This window comes from Grampus griseus (genome assembly GCF_964374135.1).
Source record: "Grampus griseus genome assembly, chromosome: 1".
In the NCBI taxonomy this organism is placed as follows: Eukaryota; Metazoa; Chordata; class Mammalia; order Artiodactyla; family Delphinidae; genus Grampus; species Grampus griseus.
In genome coordinates this window covers 109,482,170-109,506,468 of record NC_139017.1, presented here as the reverse complement: position 1 = coordinate 109,506,468, position 24,299 = coordinate 109,482,170, and the positions used below count along the sequence as shown (strand labels likewise).

General features: G+C 36.1%; 1 protein-coding gene across 1 annotated transcript; it reads left to right on the top strand.

The window, feature by feature from the left end:
- The first annotated feature begins 4,850 nt into the window (after positions 1–4,850).
- On the top strand, positions 4,851–23,821 carry RPF1 (ribosome production factor 1 homolog). The gene is made up of 9 exons (XM_082679014.1): positions 4,851–5,082; positions 5,898–5,954; positions 8,065–8,145; positions 16,301–16,396; positions 16,978–17,131; positions 21,956–22,038; positions 22,424–22,605; positions 22,779–22,905; positions 23,589–23,821. Exons 1-9 carry the CDS (start codon positions 4,855–4,857, stop codon positions 23,628–23,630), a joined length of 1,050 nt encoding a protein of 349 aa, XP_082535140.1. The 5' UTR covers positions 4,851–4,854; the 3' UTR covers positions 23,631–23,821.
- Positions 23,822–24,299: the final 478 nt, after the last annotated feature.

Here is a 24,299-nt window from a genome sequence, read left to right as displayed (position 1 = left end):
CACTAGATACTTAGATATACAAAAGCCATTCCAGGCTGATATTTAAATTATATTTATGGTTGCTCCATAGTCAGAAACACCACTCAGAGGCACAGTATACCTTACAAAGAAATAAATAAAAGTTCCTTTGATGAACTCAAACAATAAGAAATTACTTTAAGAGATGATATTTTAGTGAAACTGCATTTTAAAAAAAATGTATTACTTATTTTTATTTGGTTGCACTGGGTCTTAGTTGCAGCAGGCGGGCTCCTTAGTTGTGGCATGCAAACTCTTAGCTGTGGCATGCATGTGGGATCTAGTTCCCTGACCAGGGATCGACCCTGGGACCCCTGCATTGGGAGCACAGAGTCTTATCCACTGCGCCACCATGCAAGTCCCTGAAACTGCATTTTAATTGTGGTGCTGCTTTCCCTGGTCAGGTAAGGATCAGAAATATGTATCACCATTTCTGATATGGTGGACCTCTACATGCTCTGGAAATATTAACAGGCAGAAAAAAACCCTGTTTATTCAAACATCTCACCTTATTGCTAAGGATCAAGCTACTTGGAAAATAAAGAGAGCACTGTCCTTGCATCCTACACCATCATGGCCAAGTTTAGAGTCTACCGAAAAAAAGTTAAAGGTCTCAAGGAAATGATCCGAAATTATTCCAAAGATACAATCTAAAGACTTATCTCTGGAGGAAAACTTTTGGTTTCCTAATATATTTTTGGTTTCTGGAAAGGCCAGGAAATGCATTGTCTATTTCACAGTGTGGAGTATATAGGGATGATAGTATTCACCACACAATTACTCTCCAGGTTTTCAGTAACTGAGAAGTCCCTGTATTTGAGTCATTCTAATTCAGTTTTAGATAGGAGAGGGTGTGGTTCTAATATCTCCTCACAAAATTGTATTCATTCTACTCGTGTGGACTTTAATTTCTTTCAAAGGAGAGCTGACATTGTGGGAGTCCTATCGACACTTGGAATCCTTGTAATAACTTCTCAACCAACTTCCTGTGTCAGTACAGTCTGGGAAACAAACCTCATTAGTCACTAAGGTAACTTAAGGTATAGAATACTGTAAACGAAAAAGAGAACTCTCAAACTTCCATTAGATAAGTAGTTTAAGTGCCCAAAACAGGTCTTGGGTACCAAGGAAACATTCACAGATGAGACGCTAGCTTTGTAATAGTTCTATTGTTCTGTCAAAAGAAAATTTGGAGAGCTTTACTTGATATAAACATTTTATCAAGCAAGAAACACTACTCACAAACAGGGCGATTTGAGCTGAAAGGTGGTTAGAAGCTCAGCATTCAGCAGTTACAGCTGAATTTATAAAGCATGGATGAGGGAGTACATTTTTTTTGTGTGTGTGTGTGATTGGTTACTAGAAACTTAACGTCTTTTTATGGGAGTAGCACTGTGTACACTGACCTGAAGAAAGCTTTTGTGTTTTAGGTCAGAGGCAGTACTTTGGGGAAATCAGGATTGTTTTAGGTCAGAGTCAGTACTTTGGGGAAATCAGGATAGTTTAAGTTTTGGTTATTTAACTATGAGTGTTTGGTCCAAAAGTATATTCAAAATGTGGCCTCTGTTTTGGTTTTTCTTTTAACAATTCTGAGCAACAAACTGAATGGCATAATTCAAGCTCAGAAAGCGTTAATTTATTACTTTGTGTTTGTCCAAGGGTTATACCACATTGCAAATAAAAAATCTTCCATCCCTAAAACTGATATTCCTTTTTCTCATGCAATGGATTAATATTTTGAACTTTTGGAATGGTTTCTGTGATATAAAGAGCTTAAGTCATATTGTAAAATACAGATCAAATTTTCTCAACAGAATCTTAGGTCATATATTTATTTAGATCACTGAACTCATCTGGTGTCCAAGTGTTGTATTCCATGGTCTCCCAAATGTCAGAACTAAAACAAGTAAAAGATATTTATTAAATATCAAAAATAAGTGTTTTATTTTAAAATAATGTATACTCTATTAGAAGTGGGCCCTGAAAATAATGAACAATGAAGCAGTTACTGAGAAAGAACAAATGGAAGAAATGGACCTCATATTAAGCAGCACTCTACACTGACCACTACTGCATACTTACACTAGAATTGTGTTTTATCTTCTTCTGAACTGTAAGGTACTTGAGGGCAAACATGATGTCTTTCTTTCTCAACAATGTTTAGCTTAGTCTCTAGATCTAGACATAATAAAAATAGCTAGTTAGCATTTATTGGGTGTGTGTATTTCTTTAATGTACATTATCTCAACAACCTATGTGGTAATATAATTAGCCCAGTTTACAGATGAAGAAAACGAGGCTCACAGAGATTATGTGATTTAACTGAGATTTTATAGCATCTGAGTCAAAATCTGAACACAGATCTGAATATAGAGCCCACTGTTTCCATCATACTTACTCACCCTATTCATTTATTGAGTAGCATTAAATACACATTTGCTGAATTGATCAATGCTTTTATGATTTCTTCCGGATAAGAATTTTATTCTGATCATAGAAATCGTCTTATTCAACCCACACAACTATTATTACCAGTAAGTCATGAAGGCAGTCTCTATAAGCAGCCTTTTTTTTTTTTTTTTTTTTTTGCTGTACGCGGGCCTCTCACTGTTGTGGCCTCTCCTGTTGCGGAGCACAGGCTCCAGACGCGCAGGCTCAGCAGCCATGGCTCATGGGCCCAGCCGCTCCGCGGCACGTGGGATCTGACCGGGGCACGAACCCGTGTCCTCTGTATCGGCAGGCGGACTCTCAACCACTGCGCCACCAGGGAAGCCCATAAACAGCTTTTGGTCTCATTTGTAGGGCATCACTGAATAAATTAAAGACAGTTATCTAGTTCAGGATTATTTTGTATTCTTATAAGGAAAGAATGTATTATATGTAGGGAGATAAAATATTAAGGCTAGAAGAGACTTCCAAAATATTTTTTTCAGTCTATGTTTTTTAGATAAAGGTTGGTTTGTCTCCTCCTGCTGCCCCTCCTCCTCCTCCTCCTCCTCCAACTCCTCGCTTTTGATCTGATTTTTCCTCTTTAAATAAACTGCATAATATTTTATAAATTATTGCAGCCAAACCTGTATGTCAGTGATTTTTTAGCTCAACACTATTTGTTCCTTTCTATTGTATTGTACAATTCAAATCCAGTTTTGGATCTAAACATGATAGGTTTGTCTTCTCATCACAATTTTGCAGTTGTGGCTTGGTAGTAAGTTTTGGTGTCTTATTCTAAAAGACAGTTTTGATGTTTTTAATGTCCTGTTTAAAAGAACTTAAAAAGGTGAAAAACACAGTATAGACACCAAAATGTTGGATTATCAAAACACCCAATGTCAATATTGAAATATATAACTTGAAATTAAGACAATTTCTGGAAAATCAAGTGCTGACTCTAAACCAAAAGGAATTCTGTTTGGAGGGCATTTTCATAAAAAATTAAAATGAGAAATACAGTAAAATTTAACCACTGGGGAAACACTTTCTTCACTTGGCTTCCATGACACTCTACTCTCTTGTTTTTCCCTTCTTATTCTCCTTTATTAGGTCCTCCTTTTCTCTACAGTTCTTCATGTGGGACTGCTCCAGGATTCAGTCCTTCATCCTCTTCTATTTTTCAGTTCTTTATCTACACTCATTATAATGGTTTGAAATACTATCTGTTTGCTGATGACTCCCTAGTTTTGCTCTCTAGCCCACAGCTCTCTCTCCTGCTGCAGAATCACACATCCCAACTGACTACCTGACAACATGATGACGAGTAAGCATCTCAAGCTTAACATTCCATTACTGAAGTCTTGATCTTACCCTTCAAACTTGCTCCACATGAAGTCTCTCCCATCTCAATTGATGGTAACTCCATCCTTCCAGTCACTCGGTTAAAAAATCTTGGAGTCATCCAAGATTCTTCTCTTTCTCTCATGCCTTTTATTCAATCGTAGGAAGAATCTGATCACTTCTTACCACCTCCACTAGAACCACCCTGGTTCATGACATTCATTTCGCCCCTCCTGTCACTTTCCCTCCCCTACAGTCCTTTCTCAAGAGAAGAGTCTGAGTGATGCTTTTAAAATGTGTCAGGTCACGCCATTCCTTTTCTCAAAATCCTCCAAGAAATCTTCACGTCACATAAAAGCCAAAGTCCTTACAAAACCCTACACAATCTGGCACCCTAACCCCCACCCCACTCCCGCCAGCACTTACTCTCCTCCTTTCTCATTTGACTCCTGGCTTCCACTGTGTTTCCTGAACAAGCTAGGCTTGCTACTGACTAGGAGCCTTGGAGCTGTAAGTTTCCTTTGCCTGGACAGCTTTTCTCAGATTAACAGATCTTCCCCCAGTTAACTGCATAGTATGCCCCATTACCTCCTTCAAATCTCTGCTCAATAATGAAGCCCACTCTGAGAATCCTATTTAAGAGTTGTAATCTGCTCCTCTATCCCCTCATCTTCTTTTATACTGTTCTATTCTTTCCACACCGTGCACTACTTAATATTAATAGCTTACCACACTAATTATTTGGGAGCTCATTTTTGTCTCTAGTAGAATGTAAACTCTCTATACTTCAAAGATTGTTTTGTTCTTAGGTTTTAGGGGGTCAGCACACGGAAAACGCTCAATAACGTATTCCACCAACTCATCATTTCATTGTTCACACGGCTGGGCAAGCTCCCTAAACTCTCCTTAAGCCTAAATTTCAGCACCTTCTTAAACCGCTAGATCTCACAAAACTATACATTTTCCTTTAAGAACTTTCCGACCCCGGAAGTAATAGCTTAAAGACGGGGGTCGGAGGAGAAAGCTACTTCCGTTTCCGTACAGACCACAAGGAGCAAAAATACCATGGCGAAGGCCGGGGAAAAGAGCGGCGGCAGCGGAAACAAAGGCTTGAAACGCAAAGCTGCTATTGAAGAACCTCAGGAGGCTGCAGTCGCTGAGGATGGGACGACGGAAAGTGGGGTCCAACCCTCGAAGGCGGCTGCCTTTCCTCCAGGCTTCAGCGTTTCGGAGATTAAGAACAAACAGCGGCGACACTTAATGTTCACGCGGTGGAAACAGCAGCAGCGGAAGGTATGAGGCGCGGAGGCGCCAGAGCGCGTGCGCGTTTTCCCTTTCGCTCCCCTGGGGTGGAAGTTGGGGGATGGAGGGGATGTAGAAGGGGCATCTAACCCATTCTGGTGTGCACGTATGGGGGAAGGGTGTCCTAGAAGACTTATTGGGACTATAATTTCTAATCCGAGATCTGATGGATTGAGGGTCAACAGGCGCTGGGGGAAAAAAAAAACCTATTTTATATTGTGTGTCAAGCATTCTGTTCAGAAGTCGACAGAAGTTACAGATTTACGGTACATCTTGCCGGTTCTTGATCATTTTAAAAGCATGTTTTGTTTATAAAATATTTGAGTAACTAGTGATGGTTTTATTGGAAACAACCTGAAAACTCCTCTCTCATTACCGTTTATTTTTAGTACTTTTCAGGACAAGCAACCAGCATAGCCACGGTTTTCTTTAGGATGCAATTTGCAAAGGAATGCAAAACAAAACAACAAAAACTATTTAACTTGTTTAGATGTACATTTTGCACTTTCACTTAATTTGAGGTTTTATAGTAAAAGATAAAGCTAGTGAAATTTTAAACATTTAAACTTGTCAATTTAGATTAGTGTTTTGAAGGAGCAGAATCTTTGAGAAATCTTATTGATTGGCTAGCTCATTTGGTTTACAATAACAGCTACGGAAATCTAAGTCAGGATGTTTCTTTTAATACATTTCTAAGATTGCTCAGTTTAAATATTCATAGCATTAGTAATTTGTAACTTCAGTATGTGTTTGTGATATAACTGGTGGTTTCTCAATATTGTTCTTTTCTTTTTCAAATCCTTTAGGAAAAGTTGGCAGCTAAGAAAAAACTTAAAAAAGAGAGAGAGGCTCTTGGTGATAAGGTAAATGAAACTTTTAGTCCTCTGCTTTCTGTCTGGTATTAAGGAGTGCTCCCTCATACTTACATTGAATCACTTTCTTTTAAAATTTATTATGAAATATTTTGGATATATAAAATGATATAAAAATAAGGCAGCATACCCCTTTCTATCCTTTACTCAGCTTAAGAAATTATGCATTAGTAGATAGTGTTCAAGTTCTTGTGTACTTTTTTCTGATTGCTTTCCCCTCCAAAGAAACACTCATTGGGACTTCCCTGGTGGTCCAGTGGTTAAGAGGGTTAAGACACCGCGCTTCCACTGCAGGGGGCACCGGTTTCAAACTTAGATCCCTCTTGACATGTAGCATGGCCAAAAAAAAAAAAAAAAGATAAGCACTCATGAAATTGCTCTTTATTGTTCCCATGCACTTCCTTTATTACCTTTACTATGTTTGTGTCCCTAAACAGTAAACCCAGTAGTGGTGTTTTGCATGTTTTCAAAATTTCAAAATGGTGTGTCTACTTCAACTTGCTTACTTTACTTAACTTTATGTGTTTGAGAGGCAGAGACACATCTCCCTGACTGGGAATGGGGAAGATTCCCGGTTTAGGCCTGTAACTGGAGCTCTTCTGACTTGATGCACTTTGTTATGCAAGGCTGGGGAATGGCTGGGCACAGCCTCTTCTGTTGTAGGGTTGGGGCGTGTAAGAATGAGAGCTGACTCTGAGGTTAGGAGCCTTCGAAGAGTGAGAATGGGGAGTGGGAGGAAGGTGAGATACCTGAGTGGATTATGGCAAAGAAGAGAGAAGAGATAATGCATCAAGAAAGGATTTGGCTATTTTTGTGATATTAACAAAAAGTGAAATCTTTCTATTGAAAAATTTTAAAAGAACTACTAAATACTTCTGCATTATTGCACAGCTAAGTTATTTTCATTTTAGTTTCATTTTATTTGTAGTTAGTTCTAGGTTACAATTTATACTTGCAAAATTTAAAAAATGTTCGACTTTTCCCCCCTCCCATCTCTTAAGATGAGGGACCAAGAAATGATAAGCATTTTTGAGAAAGTGAAAAATAATAGACTATATATATATATATATATATATACACACACACACACACAAACTAAACGCTTCTTCTTCATGAATTTTATTTATAGTATTAGGTTAAATCACAGGAAGTTGCCAGTGTTAGACTGTTTTGACCTGCGAAATCCTATCAAGCAATGTTAGTCTTTTTTAAACTCTCAATAATCAGTCAGTTATAGCAAATTAATATGCTGATCACCATTTGAAAATATCACCTTTCTTGTTTTTGGATGACTTCCTAGAACTGCCTCTTTTAAAAAAATTGCTTCAAATTTAATATTCATTTCATAGAATAATAAAAAAATCCTAGTTTGTCAGTTCATATTCATCTCTGTTAGTGTACATATATTTTGGATTAGTTTTAGTCAGTATATGGTTACAGTTCTGTGTTCTTGCTCCTTAAAATTTCATTTACACAATATTTTGGTCTAAGCAAACAATATTGTGCATGATTGCTGATTCTCATGGTATTCCATTATGCTGGAAATGCTGTAGTCATTATCCTGTTGTTGGACATCTGCCCTATTTACTGTTCATTTCCACTAACCATAGTGATAATACATATTTCTTTGTATAAATTGCTCCCCCTTTTCATTCCTTACCATAAATCCCCCAAACTAGAATTACTAGTTCAGTAGATGGAAACAGATTTATAGCTTTTCTTATATATTTCTGAATAGCTTTCTGAAAGTATTGAAACAAAGCTACATATATATGTACCTTTGTAATTTTTTCCCATTTGATATTTTTCTTCTTCATGAATAATTATTTTGATTCCAGTTTCTTCTCTCTGCTACTTCTGCCTGGTTTTAAGCCATTTTATTTAGTGTCAGCAGTTTTTCCAGTATGTGCACGTGTCTACTCAGAGAATTAAAAAGCCTCTTACTCAATATTGTTATTAGGATTGATGTAGCAGTGGGTTGAAATGAGGAACAGATTGAGTTTTTGTATTATTTGCAGATTTCTGTTATTCTTCCCCAATCATAATGCAAAATTATTAATGTAAATTACTCCTAAGACTTAACCCTTTTTCTTTTATTTAGGCTCCACCAAAGCCTATACCGAAGACCATTGACAACCAGCGAGTGTATGATGAAACCACAGTAGACCCTAATGATGAAGAGGTAATGTTAGTATAGCACAGAGAACTGTATTCAATATCCTGTGATAAACCATAATGGGAAAGGATATGAAAAAGAATGTGTGTGTGTGTGTGTGTGTGTGTGTGTGTGTGTGTGTGTGTATATACACACTGAATCACTTTGCTATACAGAAGAAATTAACATGACATTGTAAATCAACTATACTTCAATAAAATACATTTTTTAAAAATGATAAAAAAAAAAAAAAAGAAAAGAGGTAATGTTAGAAGTCTTAAATGAATTTGGATGACCACACTTGATAAATTGTCTATTCGTATGTCAATGTTTAAATTAAAGTACTAACTGGTGAAGATGTATAATGGACTGATTCAACTGTAATGTTGGCATATTATCATTATTGTAGATTATTTCATAATTGAGTTTCTCAACAATGCTGTAGAAAAAGGGAGTAATTATTTATTTTCTAGAAAGGTATTGTATTTTATGCCTAGGTAAACTTATTTGTCATTTAATCTGTATAATAGTTCCAGTGTTTTTTAATGTCATTTGAAAAGCATTCCTCATACTATAGATTTTTGTAGTATTTGTTATACATTTTGACACCTAAGGATAACATTTGATGGTATTTTTGTGTCCTCATAAAACTCTTGGTTTCAAGATAACCTTCCACTTTTCACATTTTCCCTTTAAATAGTTTGCAACAGTACAGTGAGAGAATCAAGGTTTTAAAACTTTGTATATATATGTATTCTTTGATTTGTGTACGGGAAACTTGTTTTTGTTATATTTATTTGCTTTCAAACAATGCTGTTACCAACATTCTTTCACATATTTCCTGGTATAGCCATTCATTCATTCAGTTTGTCAGTCAGTTTTCCAGCAAACGCTTCTTGATTGCCTGCTATGTATGGAGATCTGTTTTAGGGACATGGGATTCATCAGTGCACAAAATACACATATACACACAAAATTTCTGCCCACCCAGAGCTTACTTTCTAGGAAGAGAGACAAACAATGAACATAATAAAATAAATTACCATAGGTTAGCAGATGGTAGGTTACTAAAATTAAATAGGGTAAAGGAGATTCAGGACAACTTGGTGTAGAGCGAGTTTGCAATTTTACAAAAAGGGGGGGTGCATGAGAGAGAGTATCTGTGTGTGTGTGTGTGTGCCTGCATTTTATTTATTGCGACATAATTTCAAACTTAATAGAAAAGTAAGAATTCATGTATACACTTCACCTGGATTTCCTAAATGTTAAATTGTATCACACTTCATTTTCATTTATGTTCTCTCTGAAATGCTTGAGAGTAAGTGGCAGATATAAGCCCCTTTACTCATACATGCTTAGTGTGTTTTACCTATAAACTTTTTTTTAATAAGCACAGTGTACAGTTTCCAAAATTAGACAATTAACATTGATATACATTATTATCTGATCTGTACAGCTTACTCAGATGTCACAATGATGTCATTTTTCATAAAAGAAAAATCCCAGTTCTTGCATTTCATCCCATTACAATGACTCTAACCTCCTTTAGTTTGGAACAGTTCCGCAGAATTTGCTTTTAATGACATTGACATTTTTGAAGAGTACAGACCAGGTATACTTGTAGAATGCCACTTAATATGAGTTTGGTGTTTGCTCATGATTATATTCAGCTTATGTACTTTTGACAGGAGTACCACAGTTGTGACGTTATGTTCTTTTCAGTGCTCTTAGCAGGAGTCACATATTGTTGATTTTCCCATTACTGGTTATATTAACTTTCATCACATGATTAAAGTGGTGTCTGTCAGGTTTCTCCACTATAAGTACTATTTTCCCCTTTGAATTTAATAAATATTTTGGGAGGGAGATACTTTGAGATTATATAAATAAATACATGTTACTCTTTAAACTCTCACTCAAGATTTTGCAATTACAAATAATTTTTTCCAGTCTGATAGGTGAGAAATTGTATTTCCATGTAGTTTTAATTTGCTGTTTTTTTGTTATGAATGAGGTTGGACATCGTTTCATGTTTTCTTCCTTTCTTTCTAATCAATTGTTTGTTCATGTCTCTTGCCCATTTTTCTGTTGGTTAGGGTTGCAATTTTTATACAATGGTTAGGGTAGGCTTCATTGAGGAGATGACCTTTTAGCAAAGACTTGAAGGATGTGAAGAAATCAGCCATCTTTGGGCAGAAAGTAATCCAGGATAAGGGGACACGGCCAGCGCAAAAGCTCTAAGGCAGGAACATGCTTAGTTTATTTTTGAGAATCAGTAAGGAAGCCAGTATGCTGAAATTAAGTGAGCAAGAGGGAGGGTGGTAGAAGAGGTGACAGGAAAATACGGGGAAGGGAAGAGGCCAGATCAGTGACTTTGCTGGCCATTGTGAGGACTTTGGCTTTTATACTTAGTGAAATGAGGAGCCATTGGATGGTTTTGAACAGGGGAATGATGTGATTGTATTTAATTTTTTTTAAGTAATTGGTTGCTTTACTGAGATAGCAGTCAGAGAGGTAAACAGACTAGTTAGGAAGCTAATCCAGTAAAGAGATGATGATAATGATGGTGGTGGTGGTGATGATGATGATGATTGGGACCACAGTGGTTACAGTGAATGTTGAGAATCAGTCTGATTCTGAGGTTTGAGTTTTTGGCCTTGGTGTATTTTGATATTAGAGCCACTAAGAATTTCTTGATATGAGGTGTTAGAGAAAGAGGATTCAAAGATGGCATTGAGGTTTTTAGCCTGAGCAATTAGAAGGATAGAATGATGGAATTATCATTGACAAGGTATGGAACAGGCCTTGGCTGGAGATAAATTGGGGATCAAAAACATGTAATGTAAAAATTTCCCTAAATATTTACATAGGGGAGAATTTGTTAGGTCATGGGGTGTATAAATGTTCAACTTTACATTAAAGTGCCAAAATGTTTTCCAAAGTAGTGGTTGTATCATTTTTGCACTCCCATGGTGTAAGAGCAATATTCCTGGTCATCCACGTTCTGACCATTGCTTGGTATATTCAGGTTAGTGATAAAGGGCTATCTCATTGTGGCTTGAGTTTGCTCTTCCCTGATTCCTAAAGTGGTTGAGCATCTTTTTGTGCATGTACTGTGGTTTTGGTAGAGATATGCCAGCTCATGTCTTTTGCCCTATTTTCTATCCTGTAGTGTATTTTACTGATTTGTAGAATTTCTCTAATTTCTACTAATCCTTTACATGTATTACAAGTATCTTCCAATTTGTGGATTCTCTTTTTACTTTCTTCTTTGGTGTCTTCTGATGAACAAAAGTCCTTAATATAGTTGGGTTTAATTTTTTTTGTTTTTGTGGTGAATGCTGTTTTGTCATGTTTAAGAAATCTGTCTCTATCCTGTAATCATATGATATCATATTTTTTTTCCTAAAAGAACTGGAGAGCTACTTTTCACATTTATGTACTTAATTATCAGGAATGAATTTCTCTGTTTGGTGTGAGAAAGGAAACCAGTTTCTCTCTTCCACTGCTCCCTCCTTCCCCCTCATACGTAACCAGTTTCCCCAGCACCATTTTTGGAGCAGTACAACCTTTTCTCATAGTAAATTGTAATGCTGTGTCATATATTAGGTATCCGTATATGCTTAGTCTTTTTCTGGGCTATTTTTTTGGTAGTTTGTTGCTGGATCAGTTCTTTACTTTCTTAATTATTTAGCTTCATGATAAGTTTTGATACCTGTTAGGGCAAGATGCCCCTCCCCATTACCATCCTCAAATCCCTCTGTTCAGGAGTGTTCTCTTCCTGGACCTTTGGTCTTCCATATAAAATTATAAATTGTACTAAATCAGATCAGTTTGAGGATATATATATATATTGCTTAATTAGGTCTTATTTAAATACTGAAAATGTATTTCAGTGAATTTCATTGTTTTCTTAATACAAATTGTACACATGAATCTTGTTAGAGCTATTCCTGGGTATCTTACATTTTTTCTTATTAGTGTAAAGCACATCTCTTTGAAAACTGTTTAAATTGCTGATTTACAAAAATGCAGTTGATTTTTTTAATACATTTTTTAAAACATCTATCTATCTATATTTGGCTCCGTTGGGTCTTCGTTGCTGCGTATGGGCTTTCTCTAGTTGCTGCGCGTGGGCTTTCTCTAGTTGCTGCAAGCAGAGGCTACTCTTCGTTGTGGTGCACAGGCTTCTCATCGCGGTGGCTTCTCTTTCTGTGGAGCACAGGTTCTAGGCCTGCAGGCTTCAGTAGTTGTGGCACGCAGGCTCAGTAGTTGTGGCTTGCAGGCTCCAGAGTGCAGGCTCAAGTAGTTGTGGCGCACGAGTTTAGTTGCTCCACGGCATGCGGGATCTTCCTGGACCAGGGATCGAACCTATGTCCCCTGCATTGGCAGGCGGATTCTTAACCACTGCGCCCAGGGAAGTCCCTGCAATTGATTTTTGGATCATGATCTTCTAACCAGTAGTTTACCTAAATTCATTTCTAATAATTTGTCTGAATGTTGTTTTCATTTCATGTTTAATCCTTTCTGCAAATAAGTTTTTGTTAATTACTTTCAATCCATTAACAGTTTCTTTCGTTCTTACTTAGAACCTCCAGCATGTCAAATAAATAGAAAAAGCAATATTAGCATCTGTGCCATGTTACTGATTTTAAAGAGAATACTTCGTGTATCATTATTAATGTTTGTGTCATTAATGGTAGATTCTCCTTATGAGTTATGGAAATTCCATTCTTTTTTTGCTGGATTTTTTGTTTAATGAAGGAATGTAGAAAGTTAGATGCTTTTCCTGCAAATATTAAGATAATTTATGCACTTTTTCTGCAGATATTGAGATGAATGTGCAGTTTTCTCCTTTATTGCACGAATGTAGTAAACGAAATAGATTTTCTAATCTTAAACCTCTTGTATTCATGGGATAAATACAATTTAGTTAAGATGACACAGGCCTACTAGAGAATGGACTTGAGGATACGGGGAGGGGGAAGGGTAAGCTGGGACAAAGTGAGAGAGTGGCATGGACATGTATACACAACCAAACATAAAATAGATAGCTAGTGGGAAGCAGCCGCATAGCACAGGGAGATCAGCTCCGTGCTTTGTGACCACCTAGAGGAGTGGGATAGGGAGGGTGGGAGGGAGGGAGATGCAAGAGGGAAGAGATATGGGGACATATGTATATGTATAACTGATTCACTTTGTTATAAAGCAGAAACTAACACACCATTGTGAAGCAATTATACTCCAATAAAGATGTTTAACAAAAAAGATGTTTTATCTTCTTAACATATTGTTTTGGTTTTTTAATGCTTTGTTTAGAACATGTACATGTGTGTTCATGAGTGAGACTACAGTAATGTCCTATTTTCATTCCTAATTTTATTTATTTGGGCTTTTCACCAGAGGTGTATCTGTTTTGTTTTTCTTTTCAAACTACTGTTTTCTTTAATCTTCTCTATTGAATCTTTGTTTTCTAATTCATTTATATCTCCTCATACCTTTATTTCTTTTACACTATGAGTTTATTGTTTTTATTTTTTTGATTAGCTTATTTTCATCTTTTTTATTATGAGCAACTAAGGTCATAAAATTCACTTTTGCTATAGCCCCCAAGTTTTAAGATGCATTTCTTTCATTATTGTTTAAATCTGAGTACCTCTTTTAATGAAAGATGATTTCTTCTTGTTTGCTATATTTTTTTATTTCATTAGTTTTCCCCGATCCTTGTTATTTCTTTCCTTCTGCTTACCTGGAAGAGCAAATGAAAGCTCTTCCATTTGCTCTTCTTTTTCTAGCTTCCTAAGATGGAAGCTTAGATTATTGATTTTATACTTTTTTCCTAGTATAAGCATATAAAGCTCTGGTTTTCCCCTAAGCACTGCTTTAGCCACATCCCATACATTTTGGTATGCTTGTTGTGTTTTCATTTTCATTCTGTTCATGATATTTTCTAATTTCTCTTGTGATTTCTTCTTTGGCTTATGATTTTCAAAAAAGTGTCCTGTTTAATTTCCAAATATTTGAGGATTTCCCAGATTCTTTCTGCTGTTGATTTCTAATTCAGTTTTATTGTGGTTTGGGACATATTTTGTTTGATTTCAGTCCTTTTCAATTAAAGAAATGTCCTAGCATTTATGTCCTAGCATAAATAAGATCTATTCTGAAGAATGATTTATCACAATCTACTTCAAATAAATACTGACACGATTCTGGTAAAATACAGCAAGTTTGCACCAATATAGCTTCATGACCCTCCACTCTTACTCATGCTATTATTGTCAGCACACGTTGTTATGTATTACATCTGTCTATGTTATAAACCCAGTGTTGTAATTACTGCTTTAAACATCCTGTTTTTTTTAAAGAAATTAAGAGCATACACACACAGCACACCCACAGAGTCTTTTATGTTTACCTTCATCGTTACCTATTTACAGTGCTCTTCTTTCCTGCTTGTGGATCAGAGTTACCATCTGGTATCATTCTCTTTCAGCTTCTAGGACTTTCTTAAGCCTTTGTTTTTATAGCAGGTCTGATAGCTAATTATCTCAGCTTTTGTTTATCTGAAAGTGTGCTTATTTTGCCTTCATTTTTGAAAGAATTTTGTGGGATATAGAATCCTTGGTTGACTTTTTTTTTCTTCTGGTACTTTGAACTTGTTCCATTGCATTTTGACCTTCATTATTTCTCTTGAGAAAGCAGCCATTAATAATCATTGTTCCCATGTACGTGATTTATTTTTTTCTTCTTTCAAAATTTTCTGTTTTTTTGGCTTTTACCAGTTTGACACTGATGTGTTTAGGTGTTGTTCTTTCTTTTTATTCTACTTAAGATTTTCTGAGTTTGGACCTTAAGTTAGAGTTTTTCATCCTTTATTTCTTTGAAAATTTTTTTCTGCCCTCATCTCTCCTTCGGGGACTTCCTTTTCACACACACTGTTGAAATGGTTATGAGTGTTCTAAAAGTTTCTGCAGCTTTGCTCTTTTTGCTATGATTGTGTTCTCCATTCTTCGGATTGGATACTTATTAATCTATTTTCAAGTTTATTGATTATTCTGTATCTTAGATCTGCTATTAAGCCTGTATTTTTCCTTAATTCCTTGAATATATCTGTTATAGCTGCTTTGAAATTTTCACTAAATTCAACATCTGGGCCCACTCAGTCAGTTTTTATTGACTTCTCTTTTCCTGATTATAAGTCATACTTTTCTGTTTCTTTGTATATCTGATATTTTGGTTGAAAATTGGACATTTTAGAAAACATTGCAATAACTCTGGATTGTTTTTTGTTTTTTTAAGGGTTATTCTTTTTGTTTTAGTAACTTGTCTGGACTTAAACTGGAATCTGTCTGACAGTAGCATTATGTTACTACTCAGTTTGTTATTTTTAACATGCCTCCCTAGGGACTGTCCCTGTTTGTGTGGATTAATGGTCAGCCAGTGATTTGGGTAGAGGTTGTGGTGCGACACCATGAACCCCTAAGACATACATACCCTCTGCCAGCTGAGCTGTGTGTGGATTGAGGAATGCATTCAGAGTTGCAGCCATTTTTCAAGTCTCCCTTGCCTTTCAGGTGCACTGGATTCTCAGGTCTCTCTCATGTGTAGTTTAGCTGTCAGTCAGGGATTTGGGGAGAGATTATGCCAGTCCCTCTATGATTTTTACTTCCAGAGCTCTCATTAAATTTTTGGCTGGTCCACATCTACCCTGAACTGGGCCTGTAACCTTGGATTGGCAAAGCTAGCGTCTTCACACCTGCCCCTCCTTGAATCTGGTCCACCACCTCTGGATTCAGGATTGCTGGTTGTCGCCTACTATCAGTCCTGAAGTTGGTAAAGTTACTGTTTTCACCAACAAGGTTGACAGAGGAAATGGAATAGCTCTAGGCAAGATTCTTGATGTTCTTGCCCACAGATGTATCCATTTTTCAAGAACAAACGCATCTCAGTGTGTGTCTTGAAATTGTTTTTGACAGTTTTTTTTCCAGTTTTATGTTAGTATTCCTCAGATAGAAAATTATCCAACCTCTTCATGTTGCCATTAACCTAAGTCCCTCCTGGGCCCTCTTTAAATCACCAGTCAGCTAGGTAGTCAGTGTTATAGAATCCCTACTGTAACTACTTTTAAAATGCTGGCCCAGTAGAATGTCTGATGTAAAATTATCTCTCTTTCTGTTTTCAGGTTGCTTATGATGAAGCTACGGATGAATTTGCTTCTTACTTCAACAGACAAACTTCTCCCAAGATTCTCATCACTACATCAGATAGACCTCATGGGGTAAACATATCAATTAGTATAGCTCTTGAATTCTTAATTTTCTTACATTACTTAGATTATTTAAGAGAACTCTGTTCAGAAGAGTTAAATTATTAGTAATTGCCTTAGATTATGCCTGTAAATAAGCTAAATAAAATGTAATGCTGATGTGATACAGGCTCACTAAGCATGATTCTTCAGGATAGGCTTTCTCAGCCTCAGCACTGTTAGTATTTTAGGCTGGATACTTTTTTATTGTGCAGATTGTCCTGTTCATTATAGGATGTTTAGCAGCATCTCTGGCCTCTATGCACTAGATATCCGTAGCAGCCAAACCCCACACTACCACCAGTCATAACCACCAGAAATGCTTCCAGATGTTGCCAAACATCCCTTGATGGCAAAACTGTCCCTAGTTGAGAACCACTGCTTTAGGTTGATCAGCCTTTGATGGATGAAACATTGTTTAGGTTTCACTCTTTCCCTAGCCTTGCTCTCTTTTAATAACACTATCTTATAATAATTACTTCTTTGCTTATAAATATGTGCTACACAGATTTGTATTTTTCACTTTTGAGGATTTTTGTTATTTTATTTTATAGAGAACAGTACGACTCTGTGAACAGCTCTCCACAGTTATACCAAACTCACATGTTTATTACAGAAGAGGACTGGCTCTGAAAAAAATTATTCCACAGTGCATCTCAAGAGATTTCACAGACCTGATTGTTATTAATGAAGATCGTAAAATACCAAGTATCCTTTGTTTTTTTACGGAAGTTTTCCTGTCTAAACAAGAGACAGCTTCAGGGAATTCATAATCTAGTAGGAGAAAAGAAACATGTAAACAAACAAAAATATAGTGTGGATAGTACAATTAAGAGAGAAATACAGGATACAGTGCAAACTCTGGTAAAATCTGCCCTGGGGATATCAGGGAGGAAGTACTTGATAGAAAAAAGTGCTTAAACCCTGTCTAGGTGGATATGGGTGAATGAGGTAAGGAAGAGGAAGAGTACCCACTGCAGAAATAACCATTTGGAAAGATAGAGGCGTGAAGGTGCTGACCCAGTTGGGGATCTGCAACTGTCATTTGATATGACTAGATTTTATGGTGCCAGAGGTGGTATCACAGGATTGCATTTTTAAAGTAGGTATTTGGGCCCATATTATGTATTAACTAGTATATCAGATGCCAAGAATAATCTATCCTTTTACCATGAATCACAGATCTGAGGTGAATGTGTTCCCTAAACCCTAGGTGTTTCTTCCTGTTGTGAGGTAAGAGATCATATAAAGGATGCCTAGATTTTTTGTCATTGCTGTTGTTTTACTTACTCATCTCATGGTGGCCTGTGAACTCAGTAACTTTAAAGATGGCCAGTTGAATGAGTCAAAATTAAGGACTTAAACAATAGGGACAGTACTTCTCTGCTGCCAGGTTAACATTTTTTTTCTTAAATCAATGAACACTTTTTAAAAAATAATGGTTTACAAGCTGTTTTTTTTTATTTAAATAATTTTTATGGCTTTTATGTTTTCAGTGTAAGTTAAAGACTTTACCCACTTGTACAGGTTGCTTTTCAGAGACTTTTAAGACTAAAACTAGCTTTGTATTGTGGTATATTGTTGGTCATTTTATAATTTGGCCGGATCGGGAGTTACTGTAACAAAGTAACAAAAATCTCTTGAATACTTAACTATTCCAGAAGAGATTTGTTTTAAGGTAGTTGTTGCCTTTTTAAAACTACCCTCCCAACATAAGGTGGCAAGGTCTGTGTTCCTCTATTTTTGGCAGTTAAAAACCCATCATCATTTCATTACTAGCAAGCCTGCTAGTAACTCTTTGCTAAGAAGCAAGCATTTATCAATTCAATAAACATTCTATCCATCTCTTGCCTTTAGAAAGCTTATATTCTCTTTACTTTATAATACTGTGTTGTCTTTTTACCCAAAATGTATTAATATTTTTCTGTTTACCATATTGGACACCCTAGAGGGTAAGTTAACCGTCAGGTAATTAAGGTACCATCAGTACACAGACCTGATTTAAGGAAATAATTAGGCTACTTAAGTAATCCAAATGTGAAACTGCTTACTCCTATTCACATAAACATATATATATATATATATGGTCTGCCCTCCCTGTCCACGGGTTCTGCATCTGCGGATTCAACCAACTGTATTGAAAGTTGGAGGGCTTACTCTACTATGCCAATTTATATAAGGGACTTGAGCATCTTTGGATCTGCCCTCCATGGTGGGTCCCAGAACCAGTCCCCCACAGATACTGAGGGAAAATTACCCAAGACTTAATTTTTGGATACAGAATCATGCAGCAGTTTCTAAAAGTCCTCATGATTGGAAGTTTTATAAGTATAATCCTGCCTGGATGTTAATTTTTATAATTTCAAAGATGTTTCATTTTTTCTGATTAACATCTAGTAATGCAGCTGATGTCAGAGTATCAGTGAAAGACACTAGGAAAACAAATCTCTTGATTTGCTTGATCACATAGAATGATCTTCAGACTAATGCACATTGGTAAGCCAGACTGGAAGTCCATCTTGGATAAGAGATTGTAAGATAAGGCAAAGAATATCTGCAGAAACTTGTAAATGAGACTGTTGCTCTAAGGAAGATATGAGACAGGTAAATGGAGGAAGGACAGTGGCTAATCTTTGCCATGATCCCCCCCCCAAAATGTAGAATTAAAGGGAGAATAATTTGTAAGCACCTAATAGAAATGGTGATTCCTAGAGACTTAACATGGGCTCACAAATAACAAATCATGACTCCTAATGATGTCACTTGGAGAAAAGTTGAAAGAATTGAAGATATCCAGCCTGGAAATAAGAAAGTGGGAACATGACAGCTGTCTAAAGATATATTGACAGTAGGAAGGGCTACTGTGTGCCATATGGTGGAAATTTATAGGGGTATACATTTTTGACTTATTCTAGAAAAGAACTTTGTTATCCTATCAGTAGCCTTGTGGCTTTGGGTCAGGCAGACGTGATATCAAATTCAGAGTTCATTACTTGCTATTTTTGTGAATTTAGTCAAGTTTCTTAGTTTCCTCATATTTTAAATGTAGGAAATAATACCTATCTTTGGGGTTCCCACAAGGATCACATTAAATGTATTATGTTTCAGAGGCATAGTGCCTGGCCTGTACTAGGCATTTTATTAATTGTGGTGCAGTGGGAAGCATGAAGGCTTTTTCTGGAGAGAGACAGACTTCCTCTATTCATTATTTCTAAATGGAAATTTGAGGTAGGGTAAGTCTTTGTGCTTTTGGCAGCTTATAGGGTGTTTTACATTCCTAGCCTTTGTATCAATCGTAACAAAATGCCTCTATACATTTCTAAATGGAAATTACCAGTCAAGAGTTTGGGCTCAGGTGTAACCCCACCCCAGTTGTGATCTACTGCCATGTAGCACTGAAACTTGGGTTGAATCTACCTGACCCTTCTCAGACTCTTCCTCATTGCTAAAATCAGTATGACTCCTATTTTACATGGTTTGGGTTAGAGATTAGCAATAACATAAAGCCTTTTGTACAATGCAGGTACTTAGGAATTAATACGTCTGGATTCTGTAGTTTCTTTTGACACAAACCACAATTTAGTGGGAATGTTCTGGAAAGGATTCAAGCCTTGATTTAGGTTGAAACTAATGACTTCTACCTCTCTTAACCCCCTCAAGATTTTATGATTTTTTCAATGTGCAAATGATACAGAAATACTTTTGCCTGTACCTCATGAGGTTGAACTTTTGGTGAGTCCTTGAAGGGAAGGAAAGAATTCAAACATTTACTGATAATCTGCTATGTAGTAGGCACTAGTATCTGTCAGAAATTAGTTAATAGATTTGTTGGGAAGAAAGGCATTTTACATGACTGTAACTCAAATGACAAGTGCTGTAGTAAGTAACAGTGAGATCGAGACTATTTAGAGCTTAATTTTGACTGTAAAGAGATGGCATTTGAAGTGGGTCTTAATGGATGAGTAAAATATTGTAGATATTTGAAATACAATGAGCAAAAATCACATGATAGGATTAATGTGTGTGGTGTGTGAGAGACTGTGTCAGTGTCTACCAGCTTGGAAGCAATATGGGGAGACAACAGGTTAGAAAGGTAGTTTGGAGCCACAGTATGACTGCTATGATGATGTCTTAAATCTATAGATGAGTCTGGTGAGAGTAGTTTGAAATTAGCTACAGCTGTCAAACTCTCACAGTATCCAGTTTTTCACATAGCACACGAAGAGCTATGGTACAGATAGTGACACAGCCGAGTCCCATAGCTTTAGTAACTGTAGAACCAAGGCCTGAATCCAGCTTGATTTAGTCTATATTAGAAGATGTACTTGAAATGGTGAGAGAGATCAAACCAAGCAAAATACTGTTTTCCTAATCTGGGTGGAAAATCTCAAGGACCTCAATTAAGACAGTAACAGTTGGGGTAAAGAGGAAGCTATAGCAGTGAGGAATTTAGGAAGGTAAAAGCAGTAGATAGGATTTGATGGGAGGAGGAAGGTGATGATAATAACCACCATAGTTTTTCAGTAGATGAATGGGAGAATGTCGATGGCTGTTTTTTTTTAATCTTGAATTTTATTTTATTTTTTTATACATCAGGTTATTAGTCATCCATTTTATACACATCAGTGTATACATGTCAGTCCCAGTCTCCCAATTCATCATGTTGATGGCTTTTAAATATGGCAACATCTGTTTTATAAAACCCATATTGTGTGCAGAAAAACAGTTTAATTCTGACCTCCTTTTAAGGTTAAGTATTTGAAAGAATCAAGTTGTGCTACAAAGACTTGAGGTATGTTGTGTAGTTTAGCCGCATTCCAAACTTTTAAAGCCCTTGGGCTGCTAATCCTGCTGATTGTAGGTAGTTGTCTTACACTTCATTTGTAGTTTAGAGTGTCTAGCCTAATTCTGTTTGTGGTAGGGTAAGTGTTTAATTAATAGGTTGATTTTAAATTGTGGTACAGTAATCCCAAGAATTAAGACCATGTCTCTTGAGAACACTAATAACCTTGATTTCCAGAAGAGAGTTTGTCTCTGGTCTTGTAGGATGATATTCAAAACTGCATATCCTAACCTTAACAAATGTGTAAGACATACATATATATGTATGAAAGTGTGCCTTTTAAGGGTTATAAAGCCTCTGAACATAGAGGTAAACTTATATTCCATTTGCAGTGCTACAATTATGCTAGAATCTCATCCTTTTAGAGTATTATAGTAGTGGATTTTAGCTCTTTTCACCTACTTCAGTTGAATGCCGAACATACCCTATAGCTATTTACCATATTGTGAAGAGAAAAAGTAGGACTGCTATAGGTTAGTTAATTTTTCTGAAAGATTTAGGTTGACTTCTGTGTCTTGAATTTTGGGTATGGTAAGAAAATCTGTTAAGCCAGAGGAATACATGCACCCACCTATTTACCTAGCTACAGATTTTAGGAGGCTTTGGGCATACAAAGGACTAGTTATTTAAACAATTTAAAACTTAGATTACAGAATGTAATCTAAATGTGTTCTTAGCTTTGTGAACAGATGGATTAATTCTGAGTCACTTGCCAAATGGCCCAACTGCTCATTTTAAAATGAGCAGTGTTCGTCTGCGTAAAGAAATTAAGGTAAGTTTTATGCATTCCTTGATTGGCATTGGTCTTCTCACAGTATTTGATCAGTAAATGCTATAACCTATATAGATCTAATTGATTTTAATAATGGTATTTGCTCTTCTGGTTAAAGGGATACTTTCGTGTACTGACCGTTTTCTTGTGAGATTATAATTGAGTTATGGCAGACAAGCAATAGCCTTCGTTACTATGAAACATGTCACATTTTAGTAGAACTTTCTTTTTGGTGCATTCACTGCATATTAAATAATTTTAGATAAATCTTATTTCATGGGTTTGATTAAGCCATTAAGATAACTAAAATGTTTCAATGTCATGTAAATTCGAAAACTTGAAATTGCAGTGAGATCGTTATTGTGACTTTTCATCATTTCTCTAGAGAAGAGGCAAGGACCCCACAGAACACATACCTGAAATAATTTTAAACAATTTTACAACACGGCTGGGTCATTCTGTTGGACGTATGTTTGCATCTCTCTTTCCCCATAATCCTCAATTCATTGGAAGGCAGGTTGCCACATTCCACAATCAACGGGATTATATCTTCTTCAGATTTCACAGGTGAGAAACTCCTTGGACTTCAATGATGAAATACATTTTACACACAAACCTGTTTTCTAATGTATTCTGACAAGTATTGTAGATGAGAAATTATCTTTCAAACTGTCATATTAAAGAAATAACAGTTTGGGGTCATTCACACTAATTTCCTTAACTCTATTTTATCTTTGAAGATACATATTCAAGAGTGAAAAGAAAGTGGGAATTCAGGAACTTGGACCACGTTTTACCTTAAAATTAAGATCTCTTCAGAAAGGAACCTTTGATTCTAAATATGGAGAATATGAATGGGTACATAAGGTATGTGCTTACTCTATGAAAAGCCATTTAGATAATTTTAAAAGGATGGAATGAGAATAAAACGACGTACTTTAAGCTTTGGGTGTTTATACCTTAAGTTAGGCTTCTGAATTTCTTCCCAGGAGCTAGCAATAATCAATCTCTGATACAGTGTTCTGGTCTGGAGATTAACCCTGGTTCATCTGAAATATCCCTAAAGATCAGTGGTTCTCAAAGTGGGACCAGTAGCATCACCTAAGAACCTGTTACAAAGGCAGACTGCTGGGCTACAGACCTGCTGAATCAGTAACTTAGGGAGTGGGCCAGCAGTCTGTTTATGAGCCTGTGTTATAATGATTCTGCAGCATGCTTGAAATTATTTTATAAAAGTTATATAGAAGTTACATTAAAGTTAAAATTATTTTATAGAAGGTTTTATAGAGGTTTGGAGATCATTTTAAATTATAAATGAAAACTTTAATACTTTAAAACATAATTTTTCAACCTAATAAGAAATATTTCACCTAAGTATGACTAAAATTTTATATCTATTATACACACACATATTGGAGCAGTAATTTCCAATACTTTTTATATTAGAGCTAAAGACTTAAACTGTCTCAGAGACAAACCTAGAGGTCCTTTTTTTATAGCACTGTTACAGATTGTTTACTTTTGTTGTTGTTGTTTTTTCTAATTTTCAGCCCCGGGAAATGGATACAAGTAGAAGAAAATTCCATTTATAAAGTACTGAGGGGATAGTATTGGATTGTGCTGAACAGGCCTATCTTGAATTTATGAAAGAAGAACCTTTTCAAAATGGCATTTACTGATTTCATAAGCCTTCTGTCATGTCTGGATAAAGTACCAAGTGCCATGAATTGCCACTCACTATTTATGTAGCAAATAAAAGGTCATTTTGGTAAGAGTTTATAAATTCAAGTTTCCTAAAGCTTAATTCTCTTATTTTTAGGTAATTGTTAATAGTTGAAATTGGGATCAGCATTCAAACTAACATTCCTGTTTGTACTTTCATGGAACATGTGGGCTGGAGAGAAATACAGTGCTTGGTAAATACTGTGTAGCCCACTGTTTTCTATCAGACTGATCTTCATAGTTTTAATTCTGTTTCCCGAAAATACATATATTTGAGGGTGAGGTTTCTAGGCTGTTTAACATTTCCTTAAGCCTTTCAAGAAGGGTAGAAATTTTTAAAGCAAAGTGTTTTGCCAAGGACTAAAAGCAAAAGTTGCAAATTATTGATGCTAATCTTTGGTTCCCTTTTCCTTGGTACTTCTTTACCTCATTACATTGTACTGTAGTGCTCCACAGGAATTACCTCGGGCTCTGAAATTTTTCTCTTCCATCTTGTAATGAAATTCTTATATATCTAGTCTTTACTATCCTTACTAGAA

Excerpts from the sequence above, each read along its gene's own strand:
- RPF1 (XM_082679014.1), top strand. The coding sequence starts at position 4,855 with ATGGCGAAGGCCGGGGAAAAGAGCGGCGGCAGCGGAAACAAAGGCTTG. Across the intron at positions 16,397-16,977 it reads CATCAGATAGACCTCATGGG|AGAACAGTACGACTCTGTGA; the intron begins GTAAACATATCA and ends TTTATTTTATAG. Across the intron at positions 22,039-22,423 it reads GTCTGCGTAAAGAAATTAAG|AGAAGAGGCAAGGACCCCAC; the intron begins GTAAGTTTTATG and ends TCATTTCTCTAG.